This window comes from Dryobates pubescens, chromosome 6 (genome assembly GCF_014839835.1).
Source record: "Dryobates pubescens isolate bDryPub1 chromosome 6, bDryPub1.pri, whole genome shotgun sequence".
In the NCBI taxonomy this organism is placed as follows: domain Eukaryota; kingdom Metazoa; phylum Chordata; class Aves; order Piciformes; family Picidae; genus Dryobates; species Dryobates pubescens.
The window spans coordinates 5,277,767-5,295,435 of NC_071617.1; the positions used below are offsets into that span (position 1 = coordinate 5,277,767).

The 17,669-nt window shown below is 45.6% G+C and overlaps 1 protein-coding gene across 1 annotated transcript in view; it reads right to left on the reverse strand.

Moving 5' to 3' along the window:
- UBE3D (ubiquitin protein ligase E3D) overlaps positions 1-17,669 on the reverse strand; it is a 66,709-nt gene that overhangs the window by 22,205 nt on the left and 26,835 nt on the right. Inside the window, exon 8 of the mRNA XM_054162493.1 lies at positions 11,703-11,872. Within this exon, the coding sequence (XP_054018468.1) occupies positions 11,703-11,872 (170 nt within the window). The remainder of the gene's footprint in view (positions 1-11,702; positions 11,873-17,669) is intronic.

Sequence of the window (17,669 nt, forward strand, 5' to 3'; positions counted from 1 at the left end):
ATCACAGAACCACAGAAACATTCAGGTTGGAAAGACAGAAACACTCAGGTTGGAAGAGACCCTCAGGATCACCAAGCCCAACCAAAAAACCTACTCTATAAGGTTCACCCCTAAAACATATCCCCAAGCACCACATCCAAATGACCTTAAAACACAGCCAGGCTTGGGGACTCAACCTCCTCCCTGGGCAGCACATTCCAAGGCCTGACCACTCTTGCCCTGGAAAAGTGTTTCCTAATATCCAGTCTAAACCTACCCAGTGGCAGCTTGAGGCCATTCCTCTTGTTCCATCACTAATTACCTCTGAGAAGAGAACAGCACTAGCCTTTCAGGTAGTTGAAGACAGCAATGAGGTCTCCCCTCAGCCCCTCCTTTTTCAAACTAACCATCCCCAGCTCCTTCAGTCACTCTTCCTAAGATCTATTCTCTAGACTCTTCCCCAGCTTCCTTGCCCTCCCCTGCACTGGCTCCAGCACCTCCACATCTCTCCTGTATTGAGGTGCCCAAAACTGGACACAATACTCAAGGTGTGGTCTCACCAGAGCTGAGTACAAGGGGACAATCACCTGGAGAAGGCTGAGGGGAGACCTCATTGCTCTCTATAACTACCTGAAAGGACATTGTGGAGAGGCTGCTGCTGGTCTCTTCTCACAGGTAATCAGTGATAGAACGAGAGGGAATGGCCTCAAGCTGTGACTGACTAGGTTTAGACTGCACATTAGGGAAATAATTTTCACAGCAAGAGCGGTCAGGCCTTGGAATGTGCTGCCCAGGGAGGTGGTTGAGTCACCAAGCCTGGATGTGTTTAAAAGTGGTTTGGATGTGGTCCTTGGGAACATGGCTTAGGGGTGAACTTTGCAGAGTAGGGTTATTGGTCGGACTTGGTGATCCTGAGGGTCTTTTCCAACCTGAATGTTTCTCTGTGACGCTGTGTGATTAGTGATGGCACAGCACTGCTCTTGCCCTGTACATAAAGCCCTGGACTACCTGGATGTTCTCATGCACATTACTCCTACCAGCTGTGCCACATGAGTATTTGCATATGCTCCATAAACCTTAATTCCCTTTTTAAGACCTATTATACCAAGCAGGGGGCCATTCCTGAAGTTGAAATGGATTCTCAGAACAATACAGAGACGAAAATGTTTTCTGGCCTCCGATTTATAAATCTTTGGGTAAAATTAAATCACTTCCACAGTGCTGCTGATATTCCGTGCGGAAGCGTTCTCAAATAGCAGGCACTCAAAAACATTAAGCCTGAATCCAAAGGGAGAAGTTATCCTGATGTAGAAATAAAAGCTGTAATCACTGTTCACAAAAAGCCCTCAGCTTGCTGCTCTAAAGTTATGAGGGTTTTATGGCTTCAGAAGAGAAGGAAATTCAGTGTTTCAAGATGCAATTCCATGAAGCCAAAGCAAAGCAAGGGACACCACAAACACAGAACTGGTTGGTCCTGAGAATTCACTGACAGCAAAATGTATGATTCCTACACACACTATCTAAAACTTTGCCACACAAAAGCCTAACTACCACAGTTAGAATTTTATGTATTTGCCCTTGCCCACTGAAATCATAGAATCAGAGAATCAATAAGGTTGGAAAAGACCTCAAAGATCATCAAGTCCAACCTGTCACCCAAGACCTCCTGACTACTAAACCATGGCTTCAAGTGCCACATTCAATGCCTTTTTGAACACCTCCAGGGACGATGACTCCACCACCTCCCCAGGCAGCCCATTCCCATGGGCAATCACTCTCTCTGTATAGAACTTCGTCCTAACATCCAGCCTAAACCTCCCCTGAGGCAGCCTGAGACTGTGTCCTCTTGTTCTGGTGCTGGCTGCCTGGGAGAAGAGACCAACCTCTGCCTGTCTACAACCTCCCTTCAGGTAGTTGAAGAGAGCAATAAGGTCTCCCCTGAGCCTCCTCCTCTCCAGGCTAAACAATCCCAGCTCCCTCAGCCTCCCCTCACAGGGCTTGTGCTCGATGGTAATTTTCCTGGAACACTTTATTTCTATCATAGTTTTCCTCTTCAGTGATAAGATTATGACAGAATTTGTACAGACACTCTCTCTATGCAGGTATGACTTTAAAATACCAGGTCTGTCTACAAGTCAAATTTAACAAGCAATTAAATCCTAAACAAGTAAGTAAATAAAGCCAAAGTCAAGAACACCTTAACATCAATTCAAAGACATGAAGGAGCATAGCAGGGGCAGGAAGCTGCTCCAGGGGAAGTTTAGGCTCGAGGTGAGGAGAAAGTTCTTCACTGAGAAAGTCATTAGCCATTGGAATGTGCTGCCCAGGGAGGTGGTGGAGTCACCATCCCTGGAGGTGTTCAAGAGGGGATTGGACGTGGCACTTGGTGCCATGGTTTCATCATGAGGTCTGTGGTGACAGGTTGGACTTGATGATCTTTGAGGTCTCTTCCAACCTTGGTGATTCGGTGATTCTGTGTGAGAAATGCCCAAACTACCTGATTTTACTGCATCCCACAGTTCACTTTGAAAATTCACAGCAGACTAATTGCCAGTCTGGAAAGATCAACTCTCCACTAGGTCCTTTTCCCTGTACTCAGCCAGTACATGTCCTCACACATCTGTCATGTTTCCTCCATGCTTGGCAATACTCCATAAAAAAGCCCTCCACCATCCTTCACAAAACTGTTTCTAGTTTTAACCCCTCCTCTGCTCAGAGATAATTCCCAAGTTCTCACTTTCAGCTGTTACTGAAACTTTCCCCTTCCATTATGGCAAAGATTTAACAGTGACTGTAATCCATGCTTACATTGATGGTGTGCTCTGCAGAGCTCAGGCAGCTGTCCAGAGTCCTGCTGTCCTGCTGCAGACACCAAGCAAAGCTGGTGGAATCATACAAGCATAGAATTATCAGAGTTAGAAGGGACCTCAAGGATCATCCAATTCCACCCCCCTGCCATGGGCAGGGACACCTCACACTAGATCACTTTGCTCTGAGCCCCATCCTGCCTGGCCTTAAAAACCTCCAGGGATGAGGCTTCTACCACCTCTCTGGGCAACCTGTGCCAGTGTCTCACCACCCTCATGCTGAAGAACTTCTTCCTGACATCCAATCTGAATCTACCCACTTCCAGTTTTTCTCTTTTCCCTCTATTCCTATCACTACCTGACACCCTAAAAAAGCCCTCACTACATTTCCTGTAGGCCCCCTTCAGATACTGGAAGGCCACCAGAAGGTCTCCTTGGAGCCTTCTCTTCTCCAGACTGAACAGCCCCAACTCCCTCAGTCTGTCCTCATAGGAGAGGAGCTCCAGCCCTCTGATCATCCTCGTGGCCCTTCTCTGGACACACTCCAGTATGTCCAGATCCTTCTTGTAACAGGGGCTGGATGCAGAACTGGACACAGTACTCCAGGTGGGGTCTTACCAGAGTGGTGTAGAGGGGCAGGACCACCTCCCTCAACCTGCTGGCCACAGTTCTCTTGATGCAGCCCAGGTTACAGTTGGCTTTCTGGGCTGCAAGGGCACACTGACAGCTCATGTTGAGCTTCTCATCCACCAATCACAGAGGCTATCAGCCCCCACTCTGAGATAGCACTTTGGGGACTGCCTTGCTTGTGCACACACACCATGACACAGTTAGATGAGTGGATGCAGATTATTTTGGCTCTTTAGTTTAGTTTTATGAACGTTCTTAACATTTTATGGAGCAAGCAAGAGGGAAACCCAGTTCTAGATTAGAAGGATGAGGAATAGGAAGGGGAGACATACAGCCTGGCAGCTGAGTTCTGGACTTTCATCTCTTGCTCCTAGTTTCAGCCCAAACATTTGGAGTTCAGAAGGCTTACAGCTTCCATGTATCTATCACCTCTGAAAAGTATTTTTCCTCCTGTCCCAAACCCCTGACTGGCATCAGACTGCACCTTTCAAAACTCCTTGCCTCACTGCTCAATCAGCTATTTTAAGAGAACCCACCCACCTGTGGTGTCAGTTCTCTTACCTTGATAGCAGGAAAGAATTCAAGAAGGGAACAGGAATAAAAGATGTGAAACAAAGCAGATCCTTCACGCTCCATTTACAATCACATCTACTCATTTCATCATTCCAGACACAGCACAAGAAATTTATTACACTACAGAAATCACCTTAAAGACAGCACAGAAGAGGGAAATGTTGGTCACTCCTCAGTCAGTCATCTCTGGCCTGCGTGCTCCCATGTGTTTTCTACAGACAAGAGTTGACTGAAACACTAGGAAAAGGCATTCCACCTCAGATGCAAAAATAAGTGAAACAGGACACACTTTGGTGCTTTTATGAGAGCTGAATTACCCTAGAGTCATATACAGAATGAAAGTCATTCTTGGGACAAATAAGCAGCATTCTGGAATACATCAGAAACAGCTTCAGAAGCAGCTCACTGTACAGGGACTGTAATAAAAGCACTGGGACTCTGCCTCCAGGTTTCCAGCCACAAACTCAATTTGCCAGCTTCTTCTGCTCCTCTAAAGCAAATAAAACCAAACAAAAATCTGGAAGTTGTTTTTCAATTCTGAAATGATAAGCAGCAAACTCTTTACACAGGAGAAGGCTTCTGCAAAAGCAGTAAGCCATTCAAAGAGACTCTAGATGCACATGAGAAATAAAAAGCTATCAGTGACTTTTTGACAGAGCTTTGCCTAGCACACTGCTATAAAGGGAAAAGTGTAATTTTCCTCTAACTGTAACTTCACATATATTTTCTGAGATCAAGTTATGGTCAAATTGCCATGTAACCATATTTCCTATTTCCTTCACACATTTTTATAACACTCTCACTTCAGCAGTGTTTGCTTTTATCACTCCCAGCAGTCAAGGTTGTTTGCATAAGGTGCTGTTTGCCAGGAACCTGATAGTTTGAAAGGAAGATCTCTTCTGTCTGCACAGTAGATTTGTAGGTGAAGAAAATGAGCCTTGCTGGAAGTGGAGGGAACCAACATAATCACATACACATCACCCAGAAATATCTAAGCAAGAACAGGGCAGGAAATGTATCAGGCATCCTTCTCTAAAGGGGACTCAGCTACACTCACAACATCCTATTTTTTCATAGGTGACAAGGAGAAATGACAGCAGAGGCTTTCAACTGATTTGTTGGAGGATTGCTCATACAGCTCCCACAAGGCTGGAAGCCTAACAATGGACAGACCTACCCAGCACTCATGCAATCACACATACAACACATCTAAGTGCTTCTAGACCTGCTTCACAGCTGAAGGAGTGAGACACAAATCGATGTAACATTTAAAGGCTCCCCTAAGGAAGATCAGAGTAAAAGGGCTTGACAAGAAGTACACTACAAATAGCATGTCTGGCTATGCCTGACTATGTCTTAACAATGATTTAAAAGCTACTGAACATTTTTATACAACACAGTTTAAGAAACAGGAAATATGCAGAGCACAACTTAATAATTCATTGCCAAAAGAAAGGTTCTGGAGAAAGAGAGGCTCTACATGACTTTTTTGTTTTAATTTATGGCATGACAAAAACCCCAACATTTACTCACTCCTCATCAACATTCTGAGGCATTCCAAAGAGGAGGAAGACTATTCATTTTGTCACCTCCCCCTCAGAGCATTGCAAAGTACTGGGAATGTGGTAATGGGCATGGCTTTTTTATCTCTGTGCCTTCATCCTTCTTGCTGCTCTTCGGGTCCAAGAAGAAGGACCTTGGAGTCCTGGTGGACAGTAAGTTTTCCACGGAACAGCAATGTGCCCTTTTGGCCAAGAAGGGAAATGGTATCCTGGAGTGTACTAAGAAGAGTGGCCAGCAGGTCAAGGGAGGTTCCCCTCCCCCTCTACTCTGCCCTGGTGAGATCACAACCAGAACATTGTGTCCAGTTCTTGGCTCCCCAGTTCAAGACAGACAGGGATATACTAGAGTGTGTCCAGTGGAGGGCTATGAGGATGATGAAGTGACTGGAATATCTATCTTATGAGGAGAGGCTGAAAGACTTGGGGATGTTTAGCCTTGAAAAGAGAAGACTGAGAGAAGATCTCATTAATGTTTATAAATATCAGAAGGGTGGGTGTCAAGAAGATGGTGCTAGTCTCTTTTCAATGGTGTCCTGTGAGAGGACAAGGGGCAGTGGATACAAACTGGAATGTAGGAAGTTCCAGCTCAACATGAAGAAAAAATTCTTTACTGTAAGGGTGATGGGGCACTGGAACAGGCTGCCCAGAGAGGTTGTGGAGTTTCCTTCTTTGGAGATTTTCAAGACCCAGCTGGATGCATTCCTGTATGACCTGCCCTTGGTGATCCTGCTTTGGTAGGTGTGGTGGGCTATGCCCATCCTGAAAACAGGGGGGGAGGGCTTGTGAGAGTTTTTTGGCCCTCCCTGGAGGGTGTTTTCCCCTGACTTGGTCTGTCCCACTCCCCCCCTGCCTTGTCCAGCAGGGGTGTAAAAGGGAGGACATTGCAGCCATTGCTCTCTTCCCTCTGCTTCGTGGGGATGAAAGAGAGCTGCTGCTGGCTTGCTGCTCGCCTGCCACGTGGTCCTCCCTGCTGCTTCCACACTTTGCAAAGGATTGGTTCTGTATCTCCTATTTTTTCTTTTCCCATCCATCCTTGTTCCTTTCCCTTGTGAACCCTGCCTGTCATTGTTACATAAATACACATATATATATCTATATACTGTTTAAAGATAAATTCTTTGCCTCTCTACTTCCAAGCTAAACCCAAATTATTTCTTGGTGGATTTTTTCCCTCTCTATTGGGGATGGGGGGGGCGGAACGGGGGAGAGATTCTCAGCCTTGCCTTCATCTGAGCTTCTCAGCCCCACCACAGTAGGGTGGTTGGACTTGATAATCTCTAGAGGTTCCTTCCTACCCCTAGCATTCTGTGATTCTATGGCATGTTCTCAGCTTGCTCCTATTCCACCTCTCCCTTGCTCGCCTGTACACTGGAACATGAGAGACACTTCTTCCTTTCACAGACAACATGAGATGGGCCATCAGTACACCTCATGTTGGAAATCAGATTGCCACAGCCAACAGGGAGAAGGGTTCTGAACAAAATCAGGATGAAATTTGAGAAAGGATAACTGCACAAAAGGCTGTGAATTAGACTGGGAAGTATTTGACAGGCAACACAGATGAGCAAATTGAACAAGAATGAGCATGTTGCTGTTGAACAGGTAGGTGCCACACAGGGAGTAATTACCTTCTCAGCATTGGTCACCTCTTGACACCCAGCCCTCAGATGTTTATAAACATTTATTAGATCCCCTCAGAGTCCATGAAAACAGACTGGAGTAGTGCTCTTTAATAGAAATACAAAAATGGGAAAGCTTTGGCTTCTGAAGCTTAGAAAGAAGCTTCTGTTCTTTCTCTTCTGTTTTTGCATGTGTCCAGAGACTGGACAGGGAAGGTATCAATTACTGTCAGAGGAGAATTAACACCTCAGTTATGCCTTCTGCTCACTGCAAAATCCCAAAGATAAATACAAAGTAATCTTCAGAAACAAGTGATTTGTAACAAGTCTGCCTGGGGAAAGGGAAAGAGCTGAATATAATCTCACAGTGAAATTCTCCCGCTGAGAACTCCATTCAAGAAAAGCATTTGTGAATGTCAGGTTAAGTGATTAAGTAGCTATGACTTTTAACACACTAACATGCCAAAGTAACTGAAGATGTGTTAAGGCAATTAAATGTTCTCAGTGATAAGGAATTGACACTTGAAAAGCAAAATTGTTAATTACACTTCGGTGAACCTTAGGAGTGGTAAGAAAAGTATCTTTCATTTTAGAGCCGCTGGTGGTTCTTACAGTATCTCCCATTCTGAGAACATGCAGTTTAAATGATAATACTCCAACATCTCTGTTGGATCACTAAGTAACATTTAGCCTGTTTAGGTTCTTCAGCCTGGAGAAGCAGAGGCTCAGGGGAGACCTTATTGCTGTCTGCAACTACCTGAAGGGAGGTTGTATACAGGTGGGGGTTGGTCTCTTCTCCCAGGCAACCACCAACAGAACAAAGGACACAGTCTCAAGCTGCACCAGGGGAGGTTTAGACTAGATGTTAGGAAGAAGTTCTTCCCAGAGAGATTGGCCATTGGAATGGGCTGCCCAGGGAGGTGGTGGAGTCATTATCACTGGAAGTGTTTAGGAAGACTCTGGATAAGGCACTTGGTGCCATGGTTTAGTTGATTAGATGGTGTTGGGTGATAGGTTGGACTTGATGATCTCAAAGGTCTTTTCCAACCTGGTTAATTCCATAATTCTTGGATATATACTTACAGCTGAAAATGAAGGGATAGCTTTGCCTGCTCCTTAACAAACTTTTCTTTACCTTTAGCACTTCTTAATTCCTTCTGGGACAGAACTTACTCTAAATGAGAACAGGTGGCTCAGAACTTCCTTAATGTATCACATTAACTGTAGACTACTGTGCTTGGGATGGATGCAGAGGACACAGAGCAGAGGACACGCAGCATCAGAACAAGAGGACACAGTCTCAAGCTGCATATGGGGAAGTTTAGGCTGGAGGTGAGGAGAAAGTTCTTCACAGAAAGAGTAATTGGCCATTGGAATGTGCTGCCCAGGGAGGTGGTGGAGTCACCATCCCTGGAGGTGTTCAAAAAAGGATTGGACGTGGCACTTGGAGCCATAGCTTAGTTAGTCATGAGGTGTTGGGTGATAGGTTGGACTTGCTGATTTCTGAGGTCTTTTCCAACCATATTGATTCTAGAATTCAGTAATCACAGAGGTGTCCCAGTGCCAGCTTCTGAAGCTACTACATCAATAAAGGTTAAGTTTTCTCTTCCATGAATAACATTAATAAGGTAGTATGGCCTTTCCTCTAAATAGTAGAATGTTGTATTCTCTCCCTATGCTAGCATTTATTGCAGCTGTGCAGTATGGAATGTGTTCAAAAAAATCAAAAGGATACACTTGGCAACATTCAAGATAAACACTCTCTGAATGAATCACATGTTCTTCTAAGGTGTGTATTTCTCCTATGAAAATACTGAAGTTCTTATGCACATATTTGCTTGTCTGCATGGGACAACATTTTTCTTGTATTTTTATGAGAGCTTGGGCTATAAATTAGTAGTGTACTGACTGAATCTAGAGGGAATGCCCTACTCTGCCCTGGTGAGACCTCATCTTGAGTACTGTGCTCAGTTTTGGGCTCCCCAGTTCAAGAGGGACAGGGATCTGCTGGAGAGGGTCCAGTGGAGTGCTACAGAGATGATTAGGGGACTGGAGCACTGCCTGGTGAGGAGAGGCTGAGGGACCTGGGGCTTTTTAGTTTGAAAAAGGGAAGACTTAGAGGGGGTTTAGTAACTGTTCATAAGTATCTGGGGGCTGGGTGTCAGGAGGGAGGGGAAAGGCTCTTCTCTCATGCTCCCTGTGATAGGACAAGAAGCAATTGATGTAAGCTGCAGCACAGGAGGTTCCACCTCATCACAAGGGGGAACTTCTTTCCTGTAAGGGTCACAGAGTACTGGAATAGGCTGCCCAGAGAGGTTATGAAGTCTCCTTCCCTGGAGACTTTCAAGCTCTGTCTGGATGCTTTCCTCTGTGACCTGAGCTAGTTTGTATGGCCCTGCTCTGGCAGGGAGGGTTGGACTCGATGATCTCTTTGGGTTCCTTCCAACCCCTGACATCCTGTGATCCTGTGAATGTCTTCCAGTTAGTTGCCATGAAGTGTTAGGTAATAGATTGGACTTGATCTGTGAGGTCTTTTCCAACCTGGTTGATTCTATGATTCTAAATTGTAAATACATCCATACCCCTTTAAATCTCTCATCTAGTTTCCAAGGGTTTAAAGAATAAACAGCAAAATCAAACCACTATTTTAAGTGTGCCCTATAAAACCCAATGCTTTCTCTTCTATCACTGCAGAAACAAAAGCAGAGAATTATGCTGAAATCATCCCCTGTCACTGCAAACGCTGCAGCCACTGCTTAATCAATATTCTGCTCTCTTCTCCCAGGCAACCAGCACCAGAACAAGAGGACACAGTCTCAAGCTGTGCCAGGGGAGGTTTAGGCTGGATGTTAAGAAGAAATTCTTCATAGAGAGAGTGATTGCCCATTGGAATGAGCTGCCTGGGGAGGTGGTGGAGTTGCCATTACTGGAGGTGTTCAGGAGGAGACTGGATGGGGTGCTTGGTGCCATGGTTTAGTTGATTAGATGGTGTTGGATGATGGGTTGGACTCGATGATCTCGAAGGTCTCTTCCAACTTGGTCTATTCTATTCTATTCTATTCTATTCTATTCTATTCTATTCTATTCTATTCTATTCTATTCTTTGCTGTCCAACAGATAAAGGCTTTAACACATTAGGCAGCACATGTTTTTCAGAATGTAGACTTCAATGATTGCTGCAATCAAATGTTTCACTTATGAGGCTTCCAGCAGACTTGGACACATCCAAGAAAAACATTTTCATGGTAGTGCACTCAACACCTTCCTCTTCTCTTTTCCCTTCTCTCAGGGCCCTTTTTTTTTTTGAAGTACCACTACCACTGGACAGCAAACAAGTCAAACATAGAGAGGCTGATTAAGACAACAGCACACCTCTGAATAGCATCTAGGACTTTCCTTTGGAGATGTGCTACATGCTGAGCGTGCTTTATTGCTACAGCATTATTCATGTTGTTCTGCTAGGCTACATGCACAAATATCTTTTAACAAGGACACTGTTAGATGCATTGCCCATGTATACACAGCTGATCAGTACCCTTAATTTATTGTGACAACACTTGTAGTACTGAAAATAACTCAGCATAAATAAATTCTAGCCCTGTGAACAGCTCTTTCACTTGCAAAAGCAAGCACAATTTTAAGGCAAAAAAGGTCAGGCCTGAAGCTCAAGCAGGCAGGTATAATTTTCTAAACTATTAACTACACTCATTCTCCACCCTCTTGGCTTCAGCTGTACCAAAGAGGTCCAAATTCTTTGCTGTGGGAGTGCAGAGAGTGTTACTCACGTAAGTAACTTGTGTTACAGTTTGAGGATGGATGCCTTTAAGAACCACAGAGTTAAGGACCTCCAGGAAGACCAGAAAGGTCCAGGAATGGACTGGAAAGTGTAATCTATTCCCATAAGCCTGCAACCCTTTATAAACAGGCATCAGATCAGATTTTTACACAAAACACAGAAACTGAAGGTGAGAAGAAAGATATAGTTAAATTTACACATCATTCAGGAGTCAGCTCATGCTCCTCATCTCCCCCAATTTTCCTCCTCCCTGAGTTCCATCACATGGAGTTATGGCTCCAAAGTCATATGTTCTGAGACCAGCACTCACTGACCCTCCATAGGAGTCATGGCACCACCATCCTTCCAACTTCTGCCAACAGAGACAGAAATACAACCAGTCTCTGAAACTGCAGTGAGTTAGCACAGGGGGAAAAGGACTAAATGAAAGGCAAAAGAGACAACTTCTATTTGTATCACACACCTAAGTTATCTACATGTGCCCCTACAAATAATATAACTCTTTGGCCTACATTTTAACATCATAGTGCAAAAAAACTCAGCAACCAGATTTTCTCTGGTTTTAAGAGAGGTCAAATACTCTTTGCCTGGCATTTAATAAAAATTAATTGGTACAAAGCAGGCAGTTTCAAAGAGATCCATCTCTGAGATTGTTCTTTGGCTGCTCAAGGAACTTGCTCTGAAATGCAAACCAAATCAAAGAGCAGAACCTGAGGTGACAAAAGGCTGTACTTACTCCTTATTCCTGCTTTTAATGCATGGCTGGTAAAGGACTTTGACAGCATTCCAGGTGCCCACTGATCCAGAGTTAGGCATGAAAGTATCTCCAAACAGTGTAAAAACTCCATGGGAGGAGGAACTTCCTAAGGACTCCACCAGCAATGTGTCAGCATTCAAAAGCCATATCTATAAATGGAGAAATAGTTTATTATACTGCAGACCACACAAATTCCAGTTTGTTCCTTCACCCTGATCCTAACCCAAATGATACTAAAGCCACAGTCTTACAGAGTTTCTAGCAAAGTGTTATCAGAAATCAATTGACATTTCATTATTCAGCACAGTCTGCACAGCCTCTAGTGGGGGAAAAAACAGGTTAATACAATAAACTGTATTTATCACAGTCAGCTCTCAAGATCTTAATTCTTCTGGAGCTGCCTCGTTTTGTGGTGGCAGCATATTCCCTTTGATAGTAACAAAAGCAGCAGTCCCAAGTCATGTTTCAGTACCAAATGGAATGTTTTTTTCATAGTATCATAGTATCAGTCAGGGTTGGAAGGGACCACAAGGATCAGGTAGTTCCAACCCCCATGCCATGGGCAGGAACACCCCACACTAGATCAGCCTGGCCAGAGCCTCAGCCAGCCTGGGCTTAAACACCTCCAGGGACGGTGCCTCAACCACCTCCCTGGACAACCCATTCCAGGGCTTCACCACTCTCATGGTGAAGAACTTCGTTCTCACATCCAGCCTGAATCTCCCCACCTCCAGCTTCATTCCATTCCCCCTAGTCCTATCATTACTTGAGATCCTGACAAGTCCCTCCCCAGCCTTCTTGTAGCCCCCTTCAGATACTGGAAGGCCACAATTAGGTCACCTCAGAGCCTTCTCTTCTCCAGGGTGAACAGCCCCAACTCCTTCAGTCTGTCCTCATAGGAGAGGTGCTCCAACCCTCTGACCATCCTTGTGGCCCTTCTCCAGAACTGGATGCTGTACTGCAGGTGGGTTCTCACCAGAGCTGAGTAGAGGGGGAGAATCACCTCCCTTGCCCTGCTGGCCACACTTCTCTTGATGCAGCCCAGGATCTGATTGGCTTTCCGGGCTGCAAGTGCACACTGAGAGCTCCTGTTGAGCTTCTCCTCCACCAGCACCCCCAAGCCTCTCTCCTCAGGGCTGCTTTCCAGCCAGTCCCTGCCCAGCCTGGATTTGTGCCTGGGATTGCCTCGACCCAGATGCAGGACCTTGCATTTGGTCTCGTACCTCATGAGGTTGGCATGAGCTCACCTCTCCAGCCTGTCAAGGTCCCTCTGGATGGCATCCCTTCCCTCCAGCATGCTGAGGGTGCACTAAATGCCACTATCCATGTCACCAACAAAGATGTTAAACAGGACTGGTCCCAGTACTGATCCCTGAGGGACTCCACTTGTCACTGGCCTCTACTTGGACGTGGCTGTAACAGACCCTTACCTGGGAAAATCTGTATCAAATTTGACAATGAAACTGGCACTTTTCAGCCAGTCTCATTGCCCACAGCCATTGATGGGATATCATTGGGGAGAGTTTGAAAAGTCTGAACTTTTTGCATCACATTATGGACCTTATTCAATCTTTGTGTGATTGTGCATCAGTGTTCCGACTTGGAGTCAGGTCTTTCATGCTAAGCACTGTACAAAACATTCAGTGTTTTCCTGTCCTCACAGCCTGCAGTAGTGAAGTGATCTGAGTTACCTATGGAAATCAATTTTTACAAGTCCTGAGCCAGTATTAAATGTTTATATATGAAATATTCATCACAGAAAACAGGATTTATGCAATGCTGCTCACTAGAGAGCAATCCTCGGCTTCTCACGACCTAATCAGCTCCAAGTAAAACAAGTTACATGATGTCAGGTTGCAGACACATGATATCCCTTGTGGAGGGAGAAAGGCACTGTTAACAGGACACAGAGTAGATGTCATAACTGAATGTGACAGTCACAATTTATCAGAGCCCAAGGCTCAGAACATTACAGTGGAAGTTTCATAAAGGAGGAATGAGATATATTGATAGAGATGTCTTGGGAGGGGATGGGAGGAGGAGAATCACTTTAGCATATGCACATAAATGATGGCAAGCAACTGCACTGGGCTTAGCAAGGGACTGTTCATCAGTTTTGCCCTGGTAACTCACTGTACACATTCACAGCCCAAAGTGCAAAACATATCTCATTAGCTAGGCCCATTACACATGATGCTTTAAGCCAAGCGTCGAAGAGGTGCTGGAGAAAATGGGGGGAAAAGAGAAATGTCCCTACACCCACAGGCCACTGCCAACACACCCAGGCTTAACTAAATTGAGTTCCTGCCTTTTGAAGTTATTAACACCTCCCTGTGAAGAAGCCTCCTAAGGATGCTTTTCAGATGGGGAACATTCTTCAAACTATCCTAGGGAACAATGCAGCAACAGCTGTCTGCTCCTTGCAGAATCATTCTGCAACTTGGTTTAGAGAAAGCAATCGAATGAAGCTGCTGAAGGGTCCAGAGAACACCACAGTATCACAGTATCACCAAGGTTGGAAGAGACCTCAAAGATCATCAAGTCCAACCTGTCACCACAGACCTCATGACTAGACCATGGCACCAAGTGCCACGTCCAATCTCCTCTTGGAACACCTCCAGGGACGGTGACTCCACCACCTCCCTGGGCAGCACATTCCAATGACGAACGACTTGCTCAGTGAAGAACTTTCTCCTCACCTCAAGCCTAAACTTCCCCTGGCACAGCTTGAGACTGTGTCCCCTTGTTCTGGTGCTGGTTGCTAGAGAGAAGAGACCAACCCCCACCTGGCTACAACCACCTTTCAGGTAGTTGTAGAGAGCAATGAGGTCACCCCTGAGCCTCCTCTTCTCCAGGCTAAGCAACCCCAGCTCCCTCAGTCTCTCCTCACAGGGCTGTGCTCAAGGCCTCTCCCCAGCCTTGTTGCCCTTCTCTGGACATGTTCAAGTGTCTCAATGTCCTTCTTAAACTGAGGGGCCCAGAACTGGACACAGGACTCCACGTGTGGCCTAACCAATGCAGAGTACAGGAGCACAATGACCTCCCTGCTCCTGCTGGCCACACCATTCCTAATGCAGGCCAGAACATGTCTTACGGTGAGTGGCTGAGGGGACTGGGATTCTTTAGTCTGGAGAAGAGGAGGCTGAGATGAGACCTCATTGCTCCCTACAAATACCTGAAAGGTGGTTGAGATGAATATCAGCATCTTCTCCCAGATAACTAGCAACAGGACGAGAGGAAATGGCCTTGAGTTGTCCAGGGGAGGTTTAGACTGGATATTAGAAAAAGTTTCTTTACTGAGTGAGTGCTCAAGCACTGGAAGAGGCTGCCCAGAGAGGTGGTGGAGTCACCATCCCTGGAGGTGTTCAAAAAAGGTGTGGTCTGGGCACTTTGGGACATAGCTTAATGATCATGGTGCTGTTGACTGATCATTGACTTGTTGCTCTTAAAGGTCTTTTCCGACCAAAACAATTCTGTGAGTCTTTGAAACTATTTGCAACACGATCCATCAGAAAAGATACTTCCTTCTACCATGTGTGTTTGATATGTGGCATCTGATAACAACAGTCTGCTGCTTGTTCAAAGCATGTCTGTGTCTCAGCAGCAATGCATTAATAATTTAGCACACAATACAGAGAAAGCAAATTAATCTTTGCAGGTGAAAGGACACATAGGCCATGAGAGAACTTCTGAACTACATTTGCTTCTTTAGGTAACAATTTTCTTCATTTCCTCATGTATTAATTAGTTTTTGATCTTAGAATCATAGAATTGTCAGGGTTGAAAGGGACCTCAAGGATCATCTAGTTCCAACACCCCCTGCCACAGGCAGGGATACCTCACACTACAGCAGGTTGCTCAGAGCCACATCCAGCCTGGCCTTCAAAACCCCCAGGGATGAGGCTTCTACCACCTTCCAGAGCAACCTGTTCCAGTGTCTCACCATCCTCATGGTGAACAGCTTCTTCCTAACATCCAATATGAATCTACCCACTTCTAGTTTTGCTCCATTCCCCCTAGTCCTGTCACTCCCTGACATCCCAAAAAGTCCCTCCCCAACATTCCTGTAGCCCCCTTAAGATACTGGAAGGCCACAATTAGGTCTCCTTGGAGCCTTCTCTTCTCCAGACTGAACAGCCCCAACTCTCTCAGTCTGTCTCCACAGGGGAGTAGCTCCAGCCCTCTGATCATCCTCGTGGCCCTTCTCTGGACATGTTCCAGCATGTCCAGATCTTTTTTGTAATAGGGGCTCCAGACCTGGACACAGTCCTCCAGGTGGGGTCTCACCAGAGTGGAGTAGAGGGGGAGAATAACCTTCCTCGACCTACTGCTTTTGGTCTGGATGAAGAATGATCAAAACTTTGTGTGCTGGCTCAAAGAAAGTCTATACATGTTATTTGTGGCTCACATAGTTCCAGTTTGGACCTGTCCTTTTGATTATGTTATTCACAGTGTATAACCTTTCCCTCCTCTCTACCACTTCGTACAGCACAGCCTGCACAACTGAGTTCATTTCATATTAACTCCAGTAAGAAATGAACCTTTACAGAAATACAAAGTTTAGAGCTCATGCATGGTGCAGATTGATGACCTTTCCTGAAATGGCAGCATCAGGAGGAAGCATTTGTTTGTTGTTTTTTTTTGTTGGCAGTTTTTACATTGCTTCTTTGGTTTGGGTTTTAAATCACCTTGTCAATAGGCTTCAAAAACAATCTTAGGAGAAAAGCTGCCACAAATCTCAGTTACATTTTATGGTACTTGATCCAAACAGCTGAAATACTCTGATTTACATTCTGTGATGTTTCCTGAAATCTCTACCTGTGTCACCAGCAGCAATTTATGGACAATTAAGCATCAATTCAAATGTAACAGGGCCAAGAAAAAAGCTGTTGTTCTTCCTTGATGGTTCTTTCCCATTTGCTGCAGACTCTACCATTGCTGGTGTCATCACACAAGTCAGTAATGCAAACATCTCTCAGTACAGCCTCTTTGTCCTCATATTCAGTCTGTTCAGATCAACCTCTCTTAAGAGAGTTGAGTAGACATGTCTCCATGAGGTACTCATTATAGAATAGAATAGAATAGAATACAATACAATAGACCAGGTTGGAAGAGACCTTCAAGATCATCGCATCCAACCCATCAACCAATCCAACACCACCTAAACAACTAAACCATGGCACCAAGCACCCCATCAAGTCTCCTCCTGAACACCTCCAATGATGGTAACTCCACCACCTCCCTGGGCAGCCTATTCCAATGGGCAATCACTCTCTCTGTGTAGAACTTCCTCCTAACATCCAGCCTAAACCTCCCCTGGCACAGCCTGAGACTGTGTCCTCTTGTTCTGGTGCTGGCTGCCTGGGAGAAGAGACCAACATCTGCCTGACTACAACCTCCCTTCAGGTAGTTGTAGAGAGCAATAAGGTCACCCCTGAGTCTCCTTTTCTCCAGGCTAAGCAACCCCAGCTCCTTCAGCCTCTCCTCACAGGGCTGTGTTCCAAACCCCTCACCAACTTTGTTGCCCTTATCTGGACTCGTTCCAGCAAGTCAACCTCCTTCCTAAACTGAGGGGCCCAGAACTGGACACAGTACTCAAGGTGTGGCCTAACCAGTGCAGTGTACAGGGGCAGAATGACCTCCCTGCTCCTGCTGGCCACACTGTTCTTGATGCAGGCCAGGATGCCATTGGCCCTCCTGGCTGCCTGGGCACACTGCAGGCTCATGTTCAGCCTACCATGCACCAGCACCCCCAGGTCCCTCTCTGCCTGGCTGCTCTCCAGCCACTCTGACCCCAGCCTGCATGGTGTTGCTGTGGCCAATGTGCAGAACCCAGCACTTGGATGTGTTCAATCTCATGCCCTTGGATTCTGCCCACATCTTGATCACGCCAACAACCCCTGTCTCCAGCCTTGACAAATGCAAACTTTCTCTCCCTGCAAGACA